General features: G+C 39.9%; 1 protein-coding gene across 1 annotated transcript in view; it reads right to left on the bottom strand.

Moving 5' to 3' along the window:
• Nucleotides 1-13,633: 13,633 nt before the first annotated feature.
• LOC124120205 (F-box/WD repeat-containing protein 7-like) overlaps nucleotides 13,634-19,184 on the bottom strand; it is a 67,926-nt gene continuing 62,375 nt past the window's right edge. Inside the window, exons 11-12 of the mRNA XM_046482972.2 lie at nucleotides 15,243-15,358; nucleotides 13,634-14,618 (exon numbers count right to left, since the gene is read on the bottom strand). Of these exons, the coding sequence (XP_046338928.2) occupies nucleotides 14,490-14,618; nucleotides 15,243-15,358 (245 nt within the window). The 3' untranslated portion in view covers nucleotides 13,634-14,489. The remainder of the gene's footprint in view (nucleotides 14,619-15,242; nucleotides 15,359-19,184) is intronic.

The following is a 19,184-nucleotide window of genomic DNA, read 5'->3' as shown; positions in this document are numbered from 1 at the left end:
CATATCTGTTTAGCCTCAGAGCTAACTATACAAAGAGGAAATTTCATTACATTTTGGACAAAGAATGTCTGAGTATCGGCCATAAATAACATTTTCAATATGGCTGCAATGGCGGCCATGTTGAAAATAGGATTCGAGCATCTTGGATGTCATCATTGGTGAGAAAAAGTATGTACAATTTCAGCTTCACTGGTCCAGTGGTTTCTGAGAGGAAGACGGACGCGGACAAGCAGTCCATGACATCAGCTCACTTGGTTTTTAGATCCGTGATATGTCCGGGTTAGAATATGTCTTCAGCAACCCGTGCTTGTGAGAAGAGACTAAAGGGATCGGGTGGTCAGGAACACTGACTTGGTTGATGCATGTCATCGTATCCCAATTGGGTGGATCGATGCTCATGATGTCAATATCACTGGATTGTCTGGTCCAGACTCGATTATTTACAGACCGTGTGTGTGTGTGTGTGTGTGTGTGTGTGTGTGTGTGTGTGTGTGTGTGTGCATGCGTCTATATTTCGTTTATGCACAAAGCAATAGTAGCGCTACAACAACTAACCGGCAAGTCTATGTTAAAGTAAGTAAAGGGAGTTACCGCCGGTCCGCTTGTCTCCAACTGCGGGTAAACACGTTGTTTTTTTCGGTGGTCCCGCGGACTTTGAGTTAAGGAGGTGTCACTGTGTATCCTATTCCTTCTCCACTGATGGACCTTTCGGAACATGCGATGGCAAAAGAGTTTCCTGAATTAGCTGTAACTGCATTGTTAAAAAAATACCCCGAATAATAAAACGCCTATTTGTACATTTCGACTGAAAATAAAGTGACTACGTAAATGTGTAAATTGGTGCCTAACAAAATATTTTCACCCTCCTAGATGAATAGCGATAGTAGGGAAGCCATGACGGAACATATTTTAAGTAAATAAACATCCATTAGGATTTGAAGCTACCTAGCATAGCTTTGTTTTCTTGCTTAAACGAGAGAAACGTGGCCCTAATCAATTAACCGTATCTCAAAACAATTTTACTAAAATAACAAAGCTGGTTTAAAAACTAACGATCAACACTCCAGATTGTTTGTGAACGGTTTTTCAGTCAAGCACCTGTCTAAAGAGGTGATTGAACCTAAAAATAAATCCTGAAACAGGATTGAAAAAACACGTTCTCTGGTCCATTCTGTTAATGCAATTAAACACGATATGGTAAGTGTTATCTGAATGAGAAATTAAACGGGCATATCGTTATTCATTTTTTTTCGTTCGTAACCATGATTATTTTTAGCATTATTGTAAACATAATTTGAAAGCTATCTCTTGCGTGTGGCATTTACTCATGCACACAAGACTTAAGAACATTCGTCGAACAGTTCTGAAGGGCGGGTTGAGTGGAGAGCTGTTTTGGGGGAATAGGGACAGCAATGTTTATCGGTCATTGCTTCAAAATATGCATTTATTTTCTCATTTCCTCTTAGGAGGAACTGCATGTTATATTAATCATACAAAATATTTTCAGGACATCCAACATGTCCAGCGAAAATACATTTTATCTGTTTCCAAATTATCTTTGTTCAGATTCTTAGGAGCAACTCTTTAAGTGAGTGAGTTGTATTTAACGCCGAAATCGACAATATTTCAATTACACCATAGCGTGCCTGTTGGATGCGGGAGATAAGTCTGAAGTGATGCATTTCCTGGACGTTCATCCCACGAGCACGTGTGTAAGGTGTTGACAGATGAAGGATCACCGTAGAAGTGAACGCGGACATGTAACGCACGTGCATGTAGGTACGACGGAATTGGACAAAGCTTTCAAAACTATTTCAGGGCCCCACATGCAAGCACCTGACAGCTGTAGACACAATCTATTTATGGGAACCTCATGGACTCGTCGTGTTGCCCGGATGTGGAAACTGATTGGTGATATGGTATGGTATTTTGTTGAAAGGTAGTGGACATTTGACGTTTAACTGAATACGTGTTTGGAAATATGGTTGGTCTTGGGATTGTTTTACGTTACGCTGAAAGAAATGTTGCTTCTATATTTCAACAAATTGTGAGTGATTGTCGTCGTAAGCCACTGTGAGGACTGGTCCGCTTTATCGTTATCGGGCAAACCAGGGGCTGATGGCATGAACATCGCACTGAATTCCTGGTATTCAGTTATGTAGTTGAAAATACTGAGGATAGGTTCAAGATCAGTATTAATAGGTATTACCTGGCATTTGATTTTAAAGGAAAGATTGGAAATCTGGTGTAGTAAACTGTTTCTATAAAGAATTCAACAGTTAATTACGAGAGAAAAGACATGTTAAAGGGTGCGGAGATACATCAAAATACTAGTCAACATATTTCATTATAAGATTTTCCCATAAGTTCATGAAATACATGTTATATATCAATTTATGCAGCTATCGTTATAAAGATTGACAGTAAATAACTTTTTTTCAATGCGGATGCGACCCGTGAAGATCCGGGGTAGAATAGATCTTCAGCCAACCATGCTTGCTGTCAAAGGCGACTATGCTTGTCGTAAAAGGCGACTAACGGGATCGGATGGTCAGGCTCGCTGACTTGGTTGATGCATGTCATCGATCCCAATTGCGTGGATCAATGCTCATGATGTCAATATCACTGGATTGTCTGGTCCAGACTCGATTATTTACAGACCGCCGTCATAAAGCTGCGGCGTTAAACAACAAACCAACCAACCAACGAACCATTGACGGATGCATCATGGAAGTCTGCTATTAGACCTTCATTCTAACTACCACTCGAAAGAAGAATTTCTCTACCCAGCAGCACGATGGCAGCACAAGCTGTACAGTAAAACCCTCTGGTGCTGGACACGTTTCTTATATATTATCATATATACTTTTTATACTAGTATATACTACTACAAAAAAACTATTCGTTAATCCGGAACATTTACATAGTCAAATCCTGAATCAACTAGACCATCATGGGGATTCCGGATCTGTGAAATTCAATTTCTTGCAACAAATACATTGAATTGTTACTGAAGGATGAAGCCAATGATGACGTGCGGTCGCGTCTATCTGTCGTATCAAGTACTGCATAGTTTTATGCTTCGAACACCGCGACGAGAGAACGCACACAAACCTGTTACCCAGGTCTAAACGATGTCTGACACCGTGTTTACAAAATGTAGGCGATAGATGGCATTGTGAACTTTTGTTCTTACATTGTTTAACCTTTGATAATCAGGAAATAAATATGTAATTTCATGGGACTTGCAGATAGGTAAGAATGAATATCTGGTGGTTACGCAAATCGATGGCATACGCAGGCAGGCTCCTTTGGACGGCCATACGAGACTCTCGTTGTGGCACGAGAGTTGTACTTTCTCGTATTCAGTTTCCCTAACAAAATAAATCCCGTGATTCCGCTTTCACAACGAGTGCACAGTGCCCATCTGGGATTGTCAGGGAGGCGACGGGGGAATATCATTTGCACTGCCGGTGCTCATAATATGCCAGAATAAAATGCGGAATGACATAAGTTCTACTCAGTTTTTATGCACTAAGTCGTTATCGGGGTGATAGATAAGACATTTAGGGTGGTTTAAGACAACAATTATTCTTAGAAAATTACAGAGAAACAGCAATAAAATAAACTACACATTCCCGTGCACTCCCCCAAGGTCACGGAAAGGGCAAATGCCAGACAAGAAGACTAGCGTTGAAACAGACCGTTTGTTTTGGTGCACAAAAAACTTTCGCAGATTACAAAACAGTAAAATGTTAGTTGTGACACGTTCTGCAATTGCTAAATATCATGGAAATATCATCCGATGACCCTAACGCGCTTTCTTTTTAATACTCGGGTGTTCCGAGTCGAATTCCGGAAGGTTGACTCGACAATCCGGAATGCTGAAGCATATACGAACACTGCTACGTTGAGCTGGACGGATCAACACTGACTTCAGAATACACACATTTTGATAGTTCGTGTCAATCCTGTATTTTACAAGAACGGAAGCACATATTGAGAGAGTGAGATGCTTTCAGCAATATTCCAGCATCATCATCACGACCAGCGGAGACCAGAACTGGGCTTCAGACAACGTGTCCAAGAAGGGGGGAAGGACCATGTGTGACAAGGGAACGATTTAGCCACGAGGCTATACATGTACCTACCCCATGGTACCGTCCACCAAACGAATAAAAGTTTTTTGAAAAAATAATGGTAATGTCTTTGGAATAATATACAGGAGAGTTATAGTGCATGATTTTTCGTGACGTGACACGCATTATTCAGTCACATGACAGGCGTGATGTGTTTTTGGAAGCCAGTTCTCAGTTAAGGGTATCCTATATACTCCAGGTACTTTCTAACCTTCACACTCAAGGACCATCTGTGTCGTTTTATTGCCAGGACAAGACAGCTCCCTTGATCAATCCTGGCCGGGATCCCGAGAGAAACATGCTATTTTCCAAAACTATTTAAAACGATATAATTTCAATCCAAAATTTAAAATAGCAAATCTCACAACACTGATTTGTTCAGCTCGTTGATTATTTATATTAACTCCGAATAGAAAATTGTTTTTATCCCATTACGTAAATGTGGAATCGTGCCTCTGGTCTCAGAACGGACCTGCATATCCAATATGAAATCTTAACCTCCCTGTTTCAGCGTATCGAATCGCTACCGTCCATTAACTCTGAGATCCTCTATCGATACTCACCATGCCACAGGAACCGCATTAAACACCAATCCTTAAACCCCATATTGAAAACCAGAGAAGATATTTCATCATTCTTTGATCCTGGGTATTCGGCCGAATATTGCCTTCTGAATATCGCTTTGAATCCGCTCCACAAATGTAATATTCCGATAGATTTTGCAAGAAAAACAAATCCCAGACTTTGCTTTAGATATTGAGTTCATTAAATCAATGTTGATTCAAATCATAGCTGAAATTGTAAGATCCATCAATCTGAGCTCGGAATCTCAATGACAGGGAAAAGTGGAAATGCATTTCTTGAAGACACGGTGCTCATTTAACTGGACGTCCTATCGAATTAGGGGATCTTTGTTTCTCTAGTTTGTCGTCGAACGAAATAAACCGATGCAGACCGAAAATGGAACCGGGATTTAATTTCACGACATGTATAACATTTATTATTTAGGCTTCTTTGACAAAAATGTCGATTATTGTCAAATGTTTTCTAATAAAACATTATAACACTTTGTAACCGTGAATACCCCCAAGGGCTGTAAGTAGAAAATCAATAAACCCAAACACAAAATTATAATTTTATGAAATAATATACAATTCAGTTTGGATAGAGTTTTGCCAATTTCGAGCATGCATGGGTAATGACAAAATAACATAAAGTCTGTCAACATTTTAGAACAACCTTGTGTATTGATGAGAATAAACAATGGGCGCACGTGTACATTTACATAATTGGTAACAAGTGTGTGAATAATGTTTGCGAGCTGGCATTTGAGTTCCCCTTGTCTTGTTACTGGCAGATGCGTGTCTGATATACATATTTTTCCTATACGTCATCGCCATGCTTGTTAATTGCATCAAGTCATATATAGAGCATGTTATAAGTAGATACACATAAACATGACGATATTGATCTGTAAACAATTCACAAGATTGAATACAGGTGTGTAATTTCATCCAAACGTCATCATAGTTTTTAATAATATTGTCTGCTTCTTCTTACGTTTTTCCTTTCCATAATCAAAATATATAACGCCTCAATAAAACTACTTGTGATACTTCTGGTGATGACTATTATGTTAATGGCAGTGAAAATAACAATATGGATGAAATGTTGAACATGAAAACGATAACGACGATGATGCAGATAATGACGATGATGTTGATTCAGATGCTGATGCTGATGAGGCAGGTGATGATGATGATGATGATGATAGTAATGACATTAGTAATGATGGTAATGATGATAAAGATGGTGGTGATGATGCAGATGATGATGATGATGATGGCATTAGTTATGATGATAATAATGATGATAATGATGACGATGATGATGCAGATGATGATGATGATGATGATGATGATAGTAATGACATTAGTAATGATGGTAATGATGATGCTACTTCAGCATACAGAAAATTCAACAGACACAATACAATTACAATGACTGGACGCCAGGTGCCGCCACCTTCCATAATGACGTCACATCAGCGTTCCACTCAATCTATGTTTTCCCACAACCCTGAATAACAGTTTAGGATGTGTTCAGAAATGAAAATATTCCTTTTCCAGCTTCCCCTCCGTAGAAATATACAATTCACACAAGCATGCCCTCCTCCGCCCATCCCCGTCACTTTGTATTGCCGATTCCCAGTCACAGCCAGAACAGCTTATTTACACTGGTACCGTGGCATTGAATGGAACCAGCCGTTGTGTTTCTGTTGGCATTCTGGGCTAACCTCATCCTATGACTTTCCCAAATTATTCATTCCATATTTGAATCGCCTATTAGCGTGCCGGTTTCTCAAATAAGCTCCAAGATCTGGAACAATAAACCCATGCCGCTGTTTTCTTACGATGTTTGGAACATGGTGTTGCGTCCACCTCGGGTTGTTGGCTTGATATGATGGCTCCATGCTTGTGATGCTCGTTTCACGCATGATGCGTGAGAAAATTTTATATGCTTGATGATACACGACGACGACGACGACGAAGACAATGTTATTGGATTGACGAAACGCGTTGTTACGTAATTGATTGTCACAAAGGCACTGGGTTCTTTTCGACGAAGGGAATAAATTATTTCACGTCCCTTCTCTATCATGGCTGTCAGTGTCGCGTCTTGACCAGGCACCAGGTAAGCAACATCAATGCCGTAGAGGTACCACCACGCCAAAACAACAAGGCCTACCGTTCCTCGTTTTAGTCGGTTCTCACAAGCTTGCGGTCATTCGATATAGACTCCATGACGATAAATAGATATTTGTTTGTGTTACAGAGTACGATTATGTCAATCGTAAGACGTTTCAATTTAGAATACATCTCATTTGCCATTTTAAATACAAACCAATACCTAGTCTGTCTTACAGACCCTGATACATTTATATCAACTACAGCCCATGCAAGTCTATAATGTTTGGCAAGTCTAGATTACTGCAGTATCTGAAAATGAAGAGAATCACTGGGCTCCTTTTTTATTAGATTTTTATTAAGATAACTGAACAACTGTTTTTTTCTGTATGATATGTTCATTTCAGAGACTATATGTTAGTCTAACCAATACCTAATGAACGTTGTATTCCGAGAATATGTTTTACCTCAAGCAATATAGGTTTCGTAACTTGATAATATTTACGTTCTATGTGCTCGGAAGTGTCCCTCTCCCAGTCCAAATCTCCACATGGGTACGGGGGCACGGGTGGCCCTGTTGTCTAAGGCGCCGCGGTTCGCTGTGCAGAGTTGCGTCCCTTGGGCACGCCAGAAACCTATGGTTCGAATCCTGGTTCGCCCCGATTATGTTTCTAGGTTTGTCAGCATCATACCCGTGCTCGTGGATTTCACCGAAGTGGTAAACGTCTAAGACCTGCATCACATCGGGCTTTCCTCCCACATTAAGCTGACGCGCCATGATATAACTGGAATACTGTTAAAAGCAGGTTAAACCCAACTCACTCACTCTACATGGGTACAATATGTGAAGTCAGTTATCGACGTCCCCACCATAGTAGTGCAGGAATAGTCTAAAAGCGGCGTAAAACCATATTCAGTCACATGTCTTCAGACAGATTTAGCTACCCTATCTCTTGGGAAGTCAACTTCCGGGTCACGTGTTACCCAGGTGTCTCTGGTCAACTGCACGTGCAGTTCCTGTCTTCACAAATCATGCCCCGAGGCCTTCTTATTCAAACCATTCCGATAAACATATGAAACAGCGGTAACATGCGAATACGTGCCATATCACGAAACTGTTGGAATATTACAGGTTGAGATTACCCACATTCCATATTTCGCTGATCTTTAAATCTGACATTACTCAAACGAGCTCACCTATTCTTTCTCTGATGTTTTTCAACCCACAAATACCAACGTTTACATTCACGAGCCTGTAAATAACTTCAGTGCTGTGGTAAACAATTTATTCCTGTGTTAAGAACGCCAGAAATATACCCTATGAATGTTACTTCTTTATATTTATAACTTGAAAACTGCAGTGAAGCCCTCGTTAATCCAAACGATAACGTTCCAAGTGAAATTGTCACGATCAATAATTTTACGCATTAACGAACCATCGGTTCGAGGTAGATCGCCCTGAATGCGATATGTCCCCACAAACGAGGTTTCACTTTATTATTCTGTTCAGAACGTCACAAATGTATTATTATTTATCGGATTATTTTTTGTCTGTTGTTGTCTGTGGACATGACAATTCATCATAAAAATAAAATTAAAGGCTGGTACTAGTAGTAGCAGCAGCAGTAGTAGTAGTAGTAGTAGTAGTAGTAGTAGTAGTAGTAGTAGTAGTAGTAGATAGATAGATGGTGTTTGCATGTTCTGCTTATTGTCCCAGTCTGCATTCAAATGAGTAAGTATGGTTTTACACAGCTTTAGCAATAGCAATATTCCAGCAATATCACGGCGGAGACTGCATTGAAAAATACTCTGCCCTTTATAGGCAAGAAGGGTAAGGCACAAAAATGAAAATAAAATTTTCTTCTTGTCTAATGTCATGTGACTGACCATGGTGTGCATCTATTTTTTAACTTGACTGTAATGGCGGGCTCGAAATCATGTGACGGTAACAAGATGGCGCCAGGTCGAATCGTCTGGCTCGGCGTAGACTAAAATCTAGTCTCTGAAATGAACATATCGTACATAAAAAAAACAGTTGTTCAGTTATCTTAATAAAAATATAATAAAAAGGAGCCCAGTGACTCTCTTCATCTAGACTTGCCAAACATTATAGACTTGCATGGGCTGTATTTGATATATATTTGTATCAGGGTCTGTAAGACAGACTAGGCTCGGCGAGGCATTAGCGCTATAAAATTAACAAGACATGGTCATTTGACCATCCAAGTGTTAACAGAACTAAATGTTCTCAAAGGTAAGACTTAAAAAATTTTAGTATAAAGGGATTGTTATGAGACACGTAATAAGATATACGTCTTATGGGCTTCAAAACCCGTAACACAAGCATACACATATTACGGCAATCAGACATAGAAATGTGTTCTCATATCTGGGTATCTTCCATGTATCTTGTCGTGTGCCTCAGAGAATCAGATCAACACGTTAGTATTCTACAGCTTACAGTGCATAACATATGTTTCTAAATGTTAATCGTGTTGTCTCAGTCAGTTTTATGTTAAACTATGAAAAATTGAAAATGTATTGCTATCCGATGTTATAAACTTCACAATTTAAATTAATTTGGAACATATATTTTACCCATTTAAAAACAAGTTAGTTAAGAAAACCAACAACATTTTTTAATACTTTAACACACGTCAGACAGAATTTACAGGAGACAGATATCTTCCTGCTTCACAAACGCTCCGTGTTTTGATTGAGTTTTCTGTGATTTAACTTGACTCATCTTTCCAACCTCTTTAATAAACTCCAAAGCCACGAAGCCTAAGTTAGACGAAGAAAAAGGTTGCAGTTTTTAAGCAGATAACGTGTGGGACTCTTGCGTCTCTTCGTGTCTGGCAAGAAGACAATATTGGGGGAATACATCAAAATTCATAAGGCACAAAATCAATTAGATTTCCCGTGTTGGAAATATATCAATCACTTTGGCCGCAGGACAGAATCCAGGCGTGTTTTATAAGAGTTTTGAGTATTTACTTGTCTCATGTATGCTCTTACGTTAAACGCACATAAGATCATTCTAAATTGGTATCAGGTTACATCCATTTTGGCATTCAATGATCAATTCAATGATCAACAGGTGGGATTGTTTTACAGTATCCGTCTGAAGAACGGTTTCAATTGGAATAAAGTCTGGGTTGATTGATGGTACTAATGTACGAATAGGCTCTGTAGTGTTGAATCTCCTTGTTTAACTTGACACGAGGCAGTGTGTTTCTGATGTAGCTAAAAGTACACTCATCAATCAAAAACATGTCAGCAACGTGCCACGGGTCTTTTTATGGTTTCTTTTACCTTTTACTTGAAAAGGTTTTATACTGCAACATCTTAAGATGATCTGAACAGCATAGAAATAGTCACATGTTTACGTTTTCTTGAACTCACTTCATGTTTGGTAATGTGTGTTGACTTGAGGCAGGAGTAACCAAATATATTTGGTTATGGCGGCCAGTCTGCTATGCAGAGTTGCATCCTTTAGACACCCAAGGATTCTATGATCGCGGATTCGAATTCCAGATAACGAGGGTTTAATCTTCAATACATCACATATTCGAAAATGTATGAAAACGTTTCTAATGATGGCGTCTTATAACAGTATATTCATACTGTTTTATTGTACAGCAGATGATACAAAGGTAAAGAATAATATGCAAAATAAAGAATCTTTTCTACAAAACAGACATATATTTCCATCCTCTCGGGAATTCAATTTTCCTACACATCGGTACATGAATAACTGGCTATATAGACGACCAAACACAGACATGCATCATGTTTAACATGGCACGATTGGCAACCACAGTGGTACATTAGGTACAGAGGTAGAGCAGAACCTATGTCAAATATCACACTACACAGCAAAATATGAAATGGCCGAGAAATAGGCGATAATGACATTTTTTATTATTGCTGCCATGGCATTCGTATCAGAATTTTGTGAGCACATTAGAGGCACCGTTGCTTGGATCGTATATTTCTGCTACAAAAATAGAGATTCCAGAAGATATAACAGAAACCCCGGTTCGTCCCAATTATGTTTCTAGATTCGTCAGCACTATGCTCGTGGGTTTCACAAAAGCGGTAAACGTTTGATAAAACAACAATTGTTAGTTGAAATAATAATTTCTAGATTATGTTAATAATAAGAACAAGTTGTCCCTAGAGACTGGCGTCCTTAGTACTGTCCACATATCTAGACTTGCTTATTGGGAGGATAGAATTACTTTACACCCATGGACTTCTCTTTCAGTTCAGCGTTGGAGCAAGGATTGTCGGAGACCTGCATCATTTCGGGATTTTCTCCCACACTAAGCTGACACGCCGTGATATAACTGGAATATACTGCTCAAAGCTAGTCTGTCATACAGACCCTTAACAAATGTATCCAATACAGTCCATGCAACTCTATAATATTAAGCAAGTCTAGATTACTGCAGTATCGAAGAGAGGCCTCAGGGTTCCTTTTCATTATATTTCATAACTATAATTTAACAACTGTTTTTATCCGTAAAATATGTTGATTTCAGCGACTAGATCTTAGTCAAGTCAAGTTCAAACCCAACAAAAGTTGAGCTTAACATATTAAATTGTGTCTTGTTAATAAATCTTGTTAAAAGAGTGTTGCAATCTTTACAAACGTAAACCTCAATGAAAACCACGCATATATGTCCATTTTTACCCACTTTGTCGACTACATGACATTAAACATAACTGTGGATATAGGAAACTATCTTACATGCGTGATATATTGCAAGGGTTCATCTGATTCCCTTCTCAGTTAAAGTTCACAAACGGAAGATTGATGTATTCCTAGCAGCGATCGTAACGTGCACGGCCCGACGTTCAATGGATCATACCGGCATATGGAAATAGGGATATAGCATTTATACACTTCACCTGTCAAGCCGACAGACGTGAGTCACGACACTGCAGTGTACCACGCTAAGCAGTGTATAGTTGCCCTGACGCCAGTGGTGCCAATCATATCCAATATTTGGCGAGTTTCGTGTGGGCAATGATCAGTACAGCGCATCCCTGTGCTTGTCGTTGTATATGCTGAATTGGAAATACAAGGTTGGTCTAGCCGCTGGGCATGCGTCTAACACACACGTGTGTTTATGTGTGTGTGGGCGTGTGTGTTTCTGTATCCGACTGGGTGGCGGATGTAGGGAGAATGTATATTGACGTGTCATGGGTATTATGTATATGTCTGACATCCATGGGGTATTTCAGTGGGGCGTCACGAACGTCAGACTGCAACTGTGAGAAATTGAAAGGTGATGTTTTTAAAATTCCCTTTACCTTTCCTTACTAAAATAGAATAAATCAATAAAGCCTCCCCTCCCTCTTCAGTTAAAAACAAAATGTAAGAGACAAATTAGTTTGTTTTTATGCAGCCGAAATGTTTTTCATACTTATTTGGCTGTGTTGCGTGTAATGTTAGATGTGAGACAAAGTGGCTTCAATGTAATAGTCTTTAACATTTAAAGCGTTGGTGAGTGAGTATGGTTTTACGCCACTTTTAGCAATATTCCAGCAATATCACGGCGGGGGGCACTAGAAATGGGCTTCACACATTATGCCAATGAGGGGAATCGAACCCGGGTCTTCAGCGTGAGGAGCGAACGTTTTAACCGTTAGGCTACCCAACCGCCTCTAATCTGTAACGAACAATTCTATGGTAACAAGTCTTTATGTAGAGGGGTCACACATTACGTATAGCAGTTTCTAGGATTTTTCGCTTCACTGTGGTCACGGTTGAGAGTGCATGTGACAATGATGCTTGAACAAAATAGAAACTTCAAGTTTAAATAATTATCAAATACAAAGTTTCACCTCGATCGAACATCCATTTTGTTGTTCAATTTGAAATTTGATGAACCCTTTGGTCCTGGTGAACTAATACAAAACTCCCGAGATCCCAAGATTGAACAGATGTTTTGTTAATTTATTCAATTCTGTCAAATACCCCCAGGGTCCTGATCAGGTTGGTCTTCCAGTGTTGAGTCAAATCAAACCACGGGCTCCGCTCCTCATAGTTCCCTTTCGCCAACTTTCAGATTTGCAACAATACTTCAGCTGGAACCCGAAATCAAGATTCTTCAGTGAAACATAACAACGAATTACACAGTCTCAATTTTAATGTTTATTGTCACTGTTTTCTTTCACAGAACTGGAATTTAGTAAGTAGTCTCCAATGTAGTCTGTCTTACAGACCCTGATACAAATATATATCAAAAATAGCCCATGCAAGTCTATAATGTTTGGCAAGTCTAGATCACTGCAGTATCTGAAAATGAAGAGAGTCACTGGGCTCCTTTTTATTATATTTTTATTAAGATAACTGAACAACTGTTTTTTTATGTACGATATGTTCATTTCAGAGACTAAATGTTAGTCTATCTCCAATGATTTATCAGTGATTCACATGCCTATAAGATATCATACTCAAAAATAAACTTTTGTTAAACCTCTTGAACTCGACATCGCTGGGACACTTTATATCAGATTATCCCTCGGGACAAGCGGAGTGTCGACAGAGAGGCAGTCCACAGAGCTGATACAGTTGCCACAAAGTTACATCCATCATTTATTACTCGAGATCGCCCGTTTAATAAACATACAGCTGTATTACACATTGTGTAAAGCCGAAGCAAAGGAGCTCGTCTCCCTGAACGGCGTTAACCAATAAACAAACTAAACGTTTAACGTGAACGGCGTTAACCAATAAACAAAATGAAGATTGGGTGGTCAGTGTCGATACCCCGGAGTGAATCATTGATTATGCTAACCGCCACTGGTTTGCCTAACCAAGGTTGGATTATCATATTACTCGCGGCATGAACAACATTCATCTCAACAACAGAAGACTCCAAATAACACAAGAATCTGAAGTTCTGATCTAAAGCTCTCTCTCTTTCTTTTCTCTCTCTCAGGTACTTAACCGCTTATCATCAAAACAGAATATAGGGTGATGTATTATCATGCCATCCAACTGCCTCACAACCTCACCTCAAACAAATTCGTCCCATAATACCCGTTCTCTTATTTCTTGACAGGATTATATACTCCATACTTTCACTAGTTACACAAAACAGGCCTTAATCTACAGTCGTGGCAGACACGTATATCTTTCGGAGGCCTGACTTTGTGAAAAAGTCCGCATGTTAATCTGCCGTATATCCAGTTGACCTTAAAGTGTATCACGACATTAGCCGATCATACTTTGGCGTGTGGGAATACTGACTCGTGTATAAATCTTTCTTTAAAGAATGAGAAATATCTTTGGCTTCCAGGAAGCATAATCATATCGCAGCTATGACTACACATACACAACACGAAATTATTGTCTTTTTTCCCGACGATGGGGTCACAATGACATGGTGGTTTTTGTCTGCCATCCATTTTTCGGCTCTTTAAGCACATATATCTCCTTGAAGTTAAGTGTGCTATTTTAATTGCTGGGTGAGATCGTCCTCGTTCACAGCAGCAAACATCACGGCTAATCTGACACTAATTGTACGCACATTTCAATGAGAGCCGTTTCGCATACAAAGGCGTAAGGTCGCTTCTTTGCGTACCACATTCGACATCAGTAGTTTTTCAAGGCAACTGATGACAAGCTGCACACATAATGATGACGTCACCAGTAACTGAGTACAGTTATGGTCCCTGGTTTCTCTGGAGAAGCTGTCACGAGACGGAGATCGCAGACTTTTATCAGATGAAGCAGCGTGGGATGGCGATGGATGCAGTTTAAGACCTGTCCACTCTGAAATGAAACATGAGATAAATACTCTCTCGTACAGCCAATAAGATTCTAACGGTCAGGTAAAATACCCCACTTGGAATAACAAATTACAATGAAGAAGTGTCTTTCTGTCGTTCTGGATTGCCCCTCAATGTAAAAGTCAACAAATCTATTCTCACACACACACACACACACACACACACACACACACACACACACACTAACACTAACACACTAACACTAACACACACACTAACACACACACACACACACACTAACACTAACACTAACACTAACACTAACACTACATAACGTATAACGCATCCAATATAATGTCTGTCTATGAAATGGGGGAACTCAAAACTGTATATTTGAAATTAGTCTCTGGGGAGCAAAGTCCAGAGAGACCATTGCTGAGATCTTCCATGCACAGGTTTAGCTTCATGCGCCTTGTGGTTGCAGAAGTGTTAAGTCCCAAGGGTGGAGGGACGGATGGCTTCAGTTCAAAGCCGGGAAATATTGCTGTTTCTTTATTGATTAATGGTTCTTCTAAACCATTAGCGTCCTCATTGGACCGAACACAGCGAGGATCGTTCCTCAAATAATACAAAATCATGTTTGTTGAAATACAAAATTGCGGCTTACTCTGTAGTCCCAAACAACAAGTTTCTTCTGATCTCCCCCTGTGACCAGCCTGTCGTCATTCAGGTGGATACATCTCACGATGCCCAGGTGCTGCCGCTGCTTGTGTAACAGTTCGCCTGGAACAGGCAAAGAGCGACGTTGGAGGTATATTGTATCCTACAAAGACTTTCAACTGGTGACCCGTGAAGATCTGGGTTAGAATAGGTTTTCAGCAAAACATGCATGCTGTAAAAGGCGAGTATACTTGTCGTAAGAGGCAACTAATGGAATCTAATAATGACCGTTCATGTACTGTGATTGGGAGATGTGGATTATATATTTATATTGGGTGGACATTTCTGGATCCGCTTCTAAATGTGCACGTGCGGAAACACCTGCGCCTGATGTATGACCTTTGTCATAACGATAGCGACGGACAATTAGAGCAAATATTAATAACACACCTGGTTGAATAATTAACGAATCGAGCGTGGTTTAAATAAAGAAACTCGGCATGGTTGAAGGCAATTTCAGTCGATGATAACTTCCGGTAGGCCTCCAAATGATGCTAATATGATTGATATTACTATATTACTTACAAAATGACATAGTTTATGGAAAAAAGCCTAAATCTTAATCCTAAAAGTCTATTCTTGGGTTATACCTTGTTCAATACAGCATCGGACAATAAGGATAATATGCATGCACCATAAGGTAGAAATATAGATTTTTTTATAAGGATTTGGCATTTGTAAAGAATATTCGCCTCAAGTTTCTTCCTCATGTAAACAATACGACGGGCAAAAACAAAATGTATTGACAATAAAAGTTCTAAAACGTGGCTCAGGAGATGTTCGTATTGCACAAACGACACTCTCTTGGAAGATAACTATCAGCTTCCTTAAAAACACGATTTGTAAAGAGCCGTGTACAGCTGTGACAATGTAATATTTGATGACACATTCCTACACTAATCCTGATGAAACGGATCTTTCTACAACCCCTGTCCTCCCCATCACGGTTCACCAATTAGAAGACAGGGGAACAAAACAAAGTGACATTTGAAAAGAAGTGCCCGACCGTATCAAGCCTTGTCATTCCGCCAAAACAAGCTGCTCGAGTTGCCTCCCCGTTGCGCATGAGCGGATCTTTATTTCCGGTGCAGTAAAGCTGAACGTTAGGACGTATGAAAGACAGGCTACGACAAGGTCATAATAATATGTATGAGATCATGAAATGAAGCCATTATCAACGTCATTTAATAGCGACGTGCATGCATGCGTGCGTGCTTGTCCGGACTAATGCCGAATGTATAGTGTTAGCCCACTGAGATACCATGCCGCATCTTAACATGAATACCCCACTCAGACGCAGCAGACTGTCTCCGAGACGACCAGTGCTAGTTTAATCCCTTAATGTCGAGCTCGAGACAGGGTAACAACAAGTAGCATCTTATAACGTCAATTGGTATGACGAGGCCGGGGATCGATCCCCCGATTTTCCGCTCTCCAGGGAGACGCTCTACAGCTAGACCACGGAGGTGGTCTTACTCGCGGGTGAAAGCCGTTTCGGTAACCTTGTGGTTAAAGCGTTATCTCGTTACAATGAAGACCGGGGTTCGATTCCTCACATGAGTACAGTGTGTGAGCCCATTTTCGGCGCCCCATACTGCACTATGGCAGAAATATCTTAAAGCGGCGTAAAAAAAAACATCCTCTTGTTCACAAATCTAAGTTGAGTGATGCGATTCTTATCATAGTAATTTAAGTATTATAATGCAAGAATAGAATTGACTTCACACAGAATCGAACCCCGGACTTCTGCGGATTAACCGAAGGAAAAAACAAGAAGTTTACTCTTCCGCCACGTATCTACACTTATCTTGAAAACTAACTAATAATTAGATACTTGTCAGTTAGAAAATAATTGATAACCGTTTCTCAAAAGAACTAAGTGAAATGTGGACCGTCCAACATTTTAATGTTCATCAATAGTTGGACTACGGTAACAATTAATGTCCTTCAATCGAAGTATATATCTGAATTGATGCTATATTTATAATTAATAATACAGTGAGTATGTTATAAATTGGTCTGTTATATCACGGCGTGTCAGCCTAATGTTGGAGGAAAGCCCGAAGGTCTCAGACGTTTACCACTTTGGTGAAACCCCTTATGGCGTATGGGTGTGGTGCTGATAAACCTAGACCCATAACCGGGTCGAACCGGGATTCGAACACACGATCATAAGGTCCTGGCGTGCTCAAGGAACGCAACTCTGCATAGGGAAGTGCGACGCCTTGGACTTGTCCCAGTGCCTAGAGGGTAAAGCGATTACCCCCATGGGTGAACGCCGTTTCGGTTGACGGCGAAAAACCATACTCACTCACTGAAAGAACCCGTAATTGCGTTCACTAAACGCGGCATCCTAATCCAAACACAAAAAAAACATGCAAAATCCACACATAAGCACTCACAAACCTAACGTGAGACAACATGCAAAAACACTAACGCGAGACAGCCAATACATGTATCTCATTATTAATCTAAATTAATAACCGGATTGTCGGCGCATGTCCAGCACGCCACCAACTGAAGCCTTCCCGACAAGTAATGTTGGTTCTCCCCATCAGTATACCAAGTAATTTGTCCCGCGGCTACAGTAATATAATTGACGCAGTTGTGGCTATCGTCAAAATTAATCGACTATTGAGTGCTTCCATAGTGAAGATTATTATCTCGGATATGGGAACATTTAGCCATCATCGTAGCATCCCCTGAACCAAATAGCATTTGTAGATCCGGTCTTGTCGCATTCTTTTATTGCAGCTGTCTTTCTTTACTTGTTGTTAAGAGATACGCCTGAAGCAAACATGAACGTTTTTTTTACTTCTTCGGTGACACGCCTGGCGCAGGTGTAAGATGTGTAAATCATGCATACGTCTACTTATAGATACTGCCAAGCAGATGGAAATGGATGGATAAAAACAGCGATGAAGCAGTCATTGCAACGTGCTTTATTTCAATTGTGAAACAGTGAAGTCAGCAGTCATTGGGTTAGTCTGCCATACAGATCCTGAAACAAATATATCCAAAACAGCCCATGCAAGTCTACAATAGTGGGCAAGTCTAGATAACTGCAGTTTTTGAAAATGAAGGGAATGTCTGAGCTCCTTTTAATTGTTTTTCTTTACGATGATTTAACAACTGTTTTTTTTCTGAAAGATATGTCCATTTCAGGGACTAAATGTTAGTCTAACATTGGGCCTGCTCTATTGAAATGATCAAACAGCAATGAAGTCAGCAGTCATTCGGTCTAGTCCTATTGAAATGGTCAAACAGAAATGAAGTCAGCATTCATTTGGTCTAGCAGTATTGAAATGATCTGACAGCAATGAAGTCAGCAGTCATTCGGTCTAGTCCTATTGAAATGGTCAAACAGCAATGAAGTCAGCAGTCATTTGGTCTAGCAGTATTGAAATGATCTGACAGCAATGAAGTCAGCAGTCATTCGGTCTAGTCCTATTGAAATGGTCAAACAGCAATGAAGTCAGCAGTCATTTGGTCTAGCAGTATGGAAATGATCTGACAGCAATAAAGTCAGCAGTCATTCGGTCTAGTCCTATTGAAATGGTCAAACAGCAATGAAGTCAGCAGTCATTTGGTCTAGCAGTATGGACATGATTTGACAGCAATGAAGTCAGCAGTCATTTGGTCTAGCAGTATTGAAGTCTTGTCCTATTGAAGTCATAATGATGAAACCAGCAGTATTTGGGCAAGTTTGCACCATCTCTGATCACTGCAAATAGTTTAATTGAAATGATCAAGACAGTGACGAAGCAGTTCAACAAGATCTGGTAGAAGGATCAAGTTATGAAAATTGATTTAATACGGGTTCTGTAATTATCCTTGTAATGACATTTCTGTGTTAGGTTCTAATCAACAATACACGTGCACATTTAGA

The sequence above is a fragment of the Haliotis rufescens genome, unplaced genomic scaffold, assembly GCF_023055435.1.
Source record: "Haliotis rufescens isolate VD_foot unplaced genomic scaffold, xgHalRufe1.0.p SCAF_3, whole genome shotgun sequence".
In the NCBI taxonomy this organism is placed as follows: domain Eukaryota; kingdom Metazoa; phylum Mollusca; class Gastropoda; order Lepetellida; family Haliotidae; genus Haliotis; species Haliotis rufescens.
Note: the sequence above shows the minus strand (reverse complement) of the source record. Positions and strands in the feature narration are given on the sequence as shown.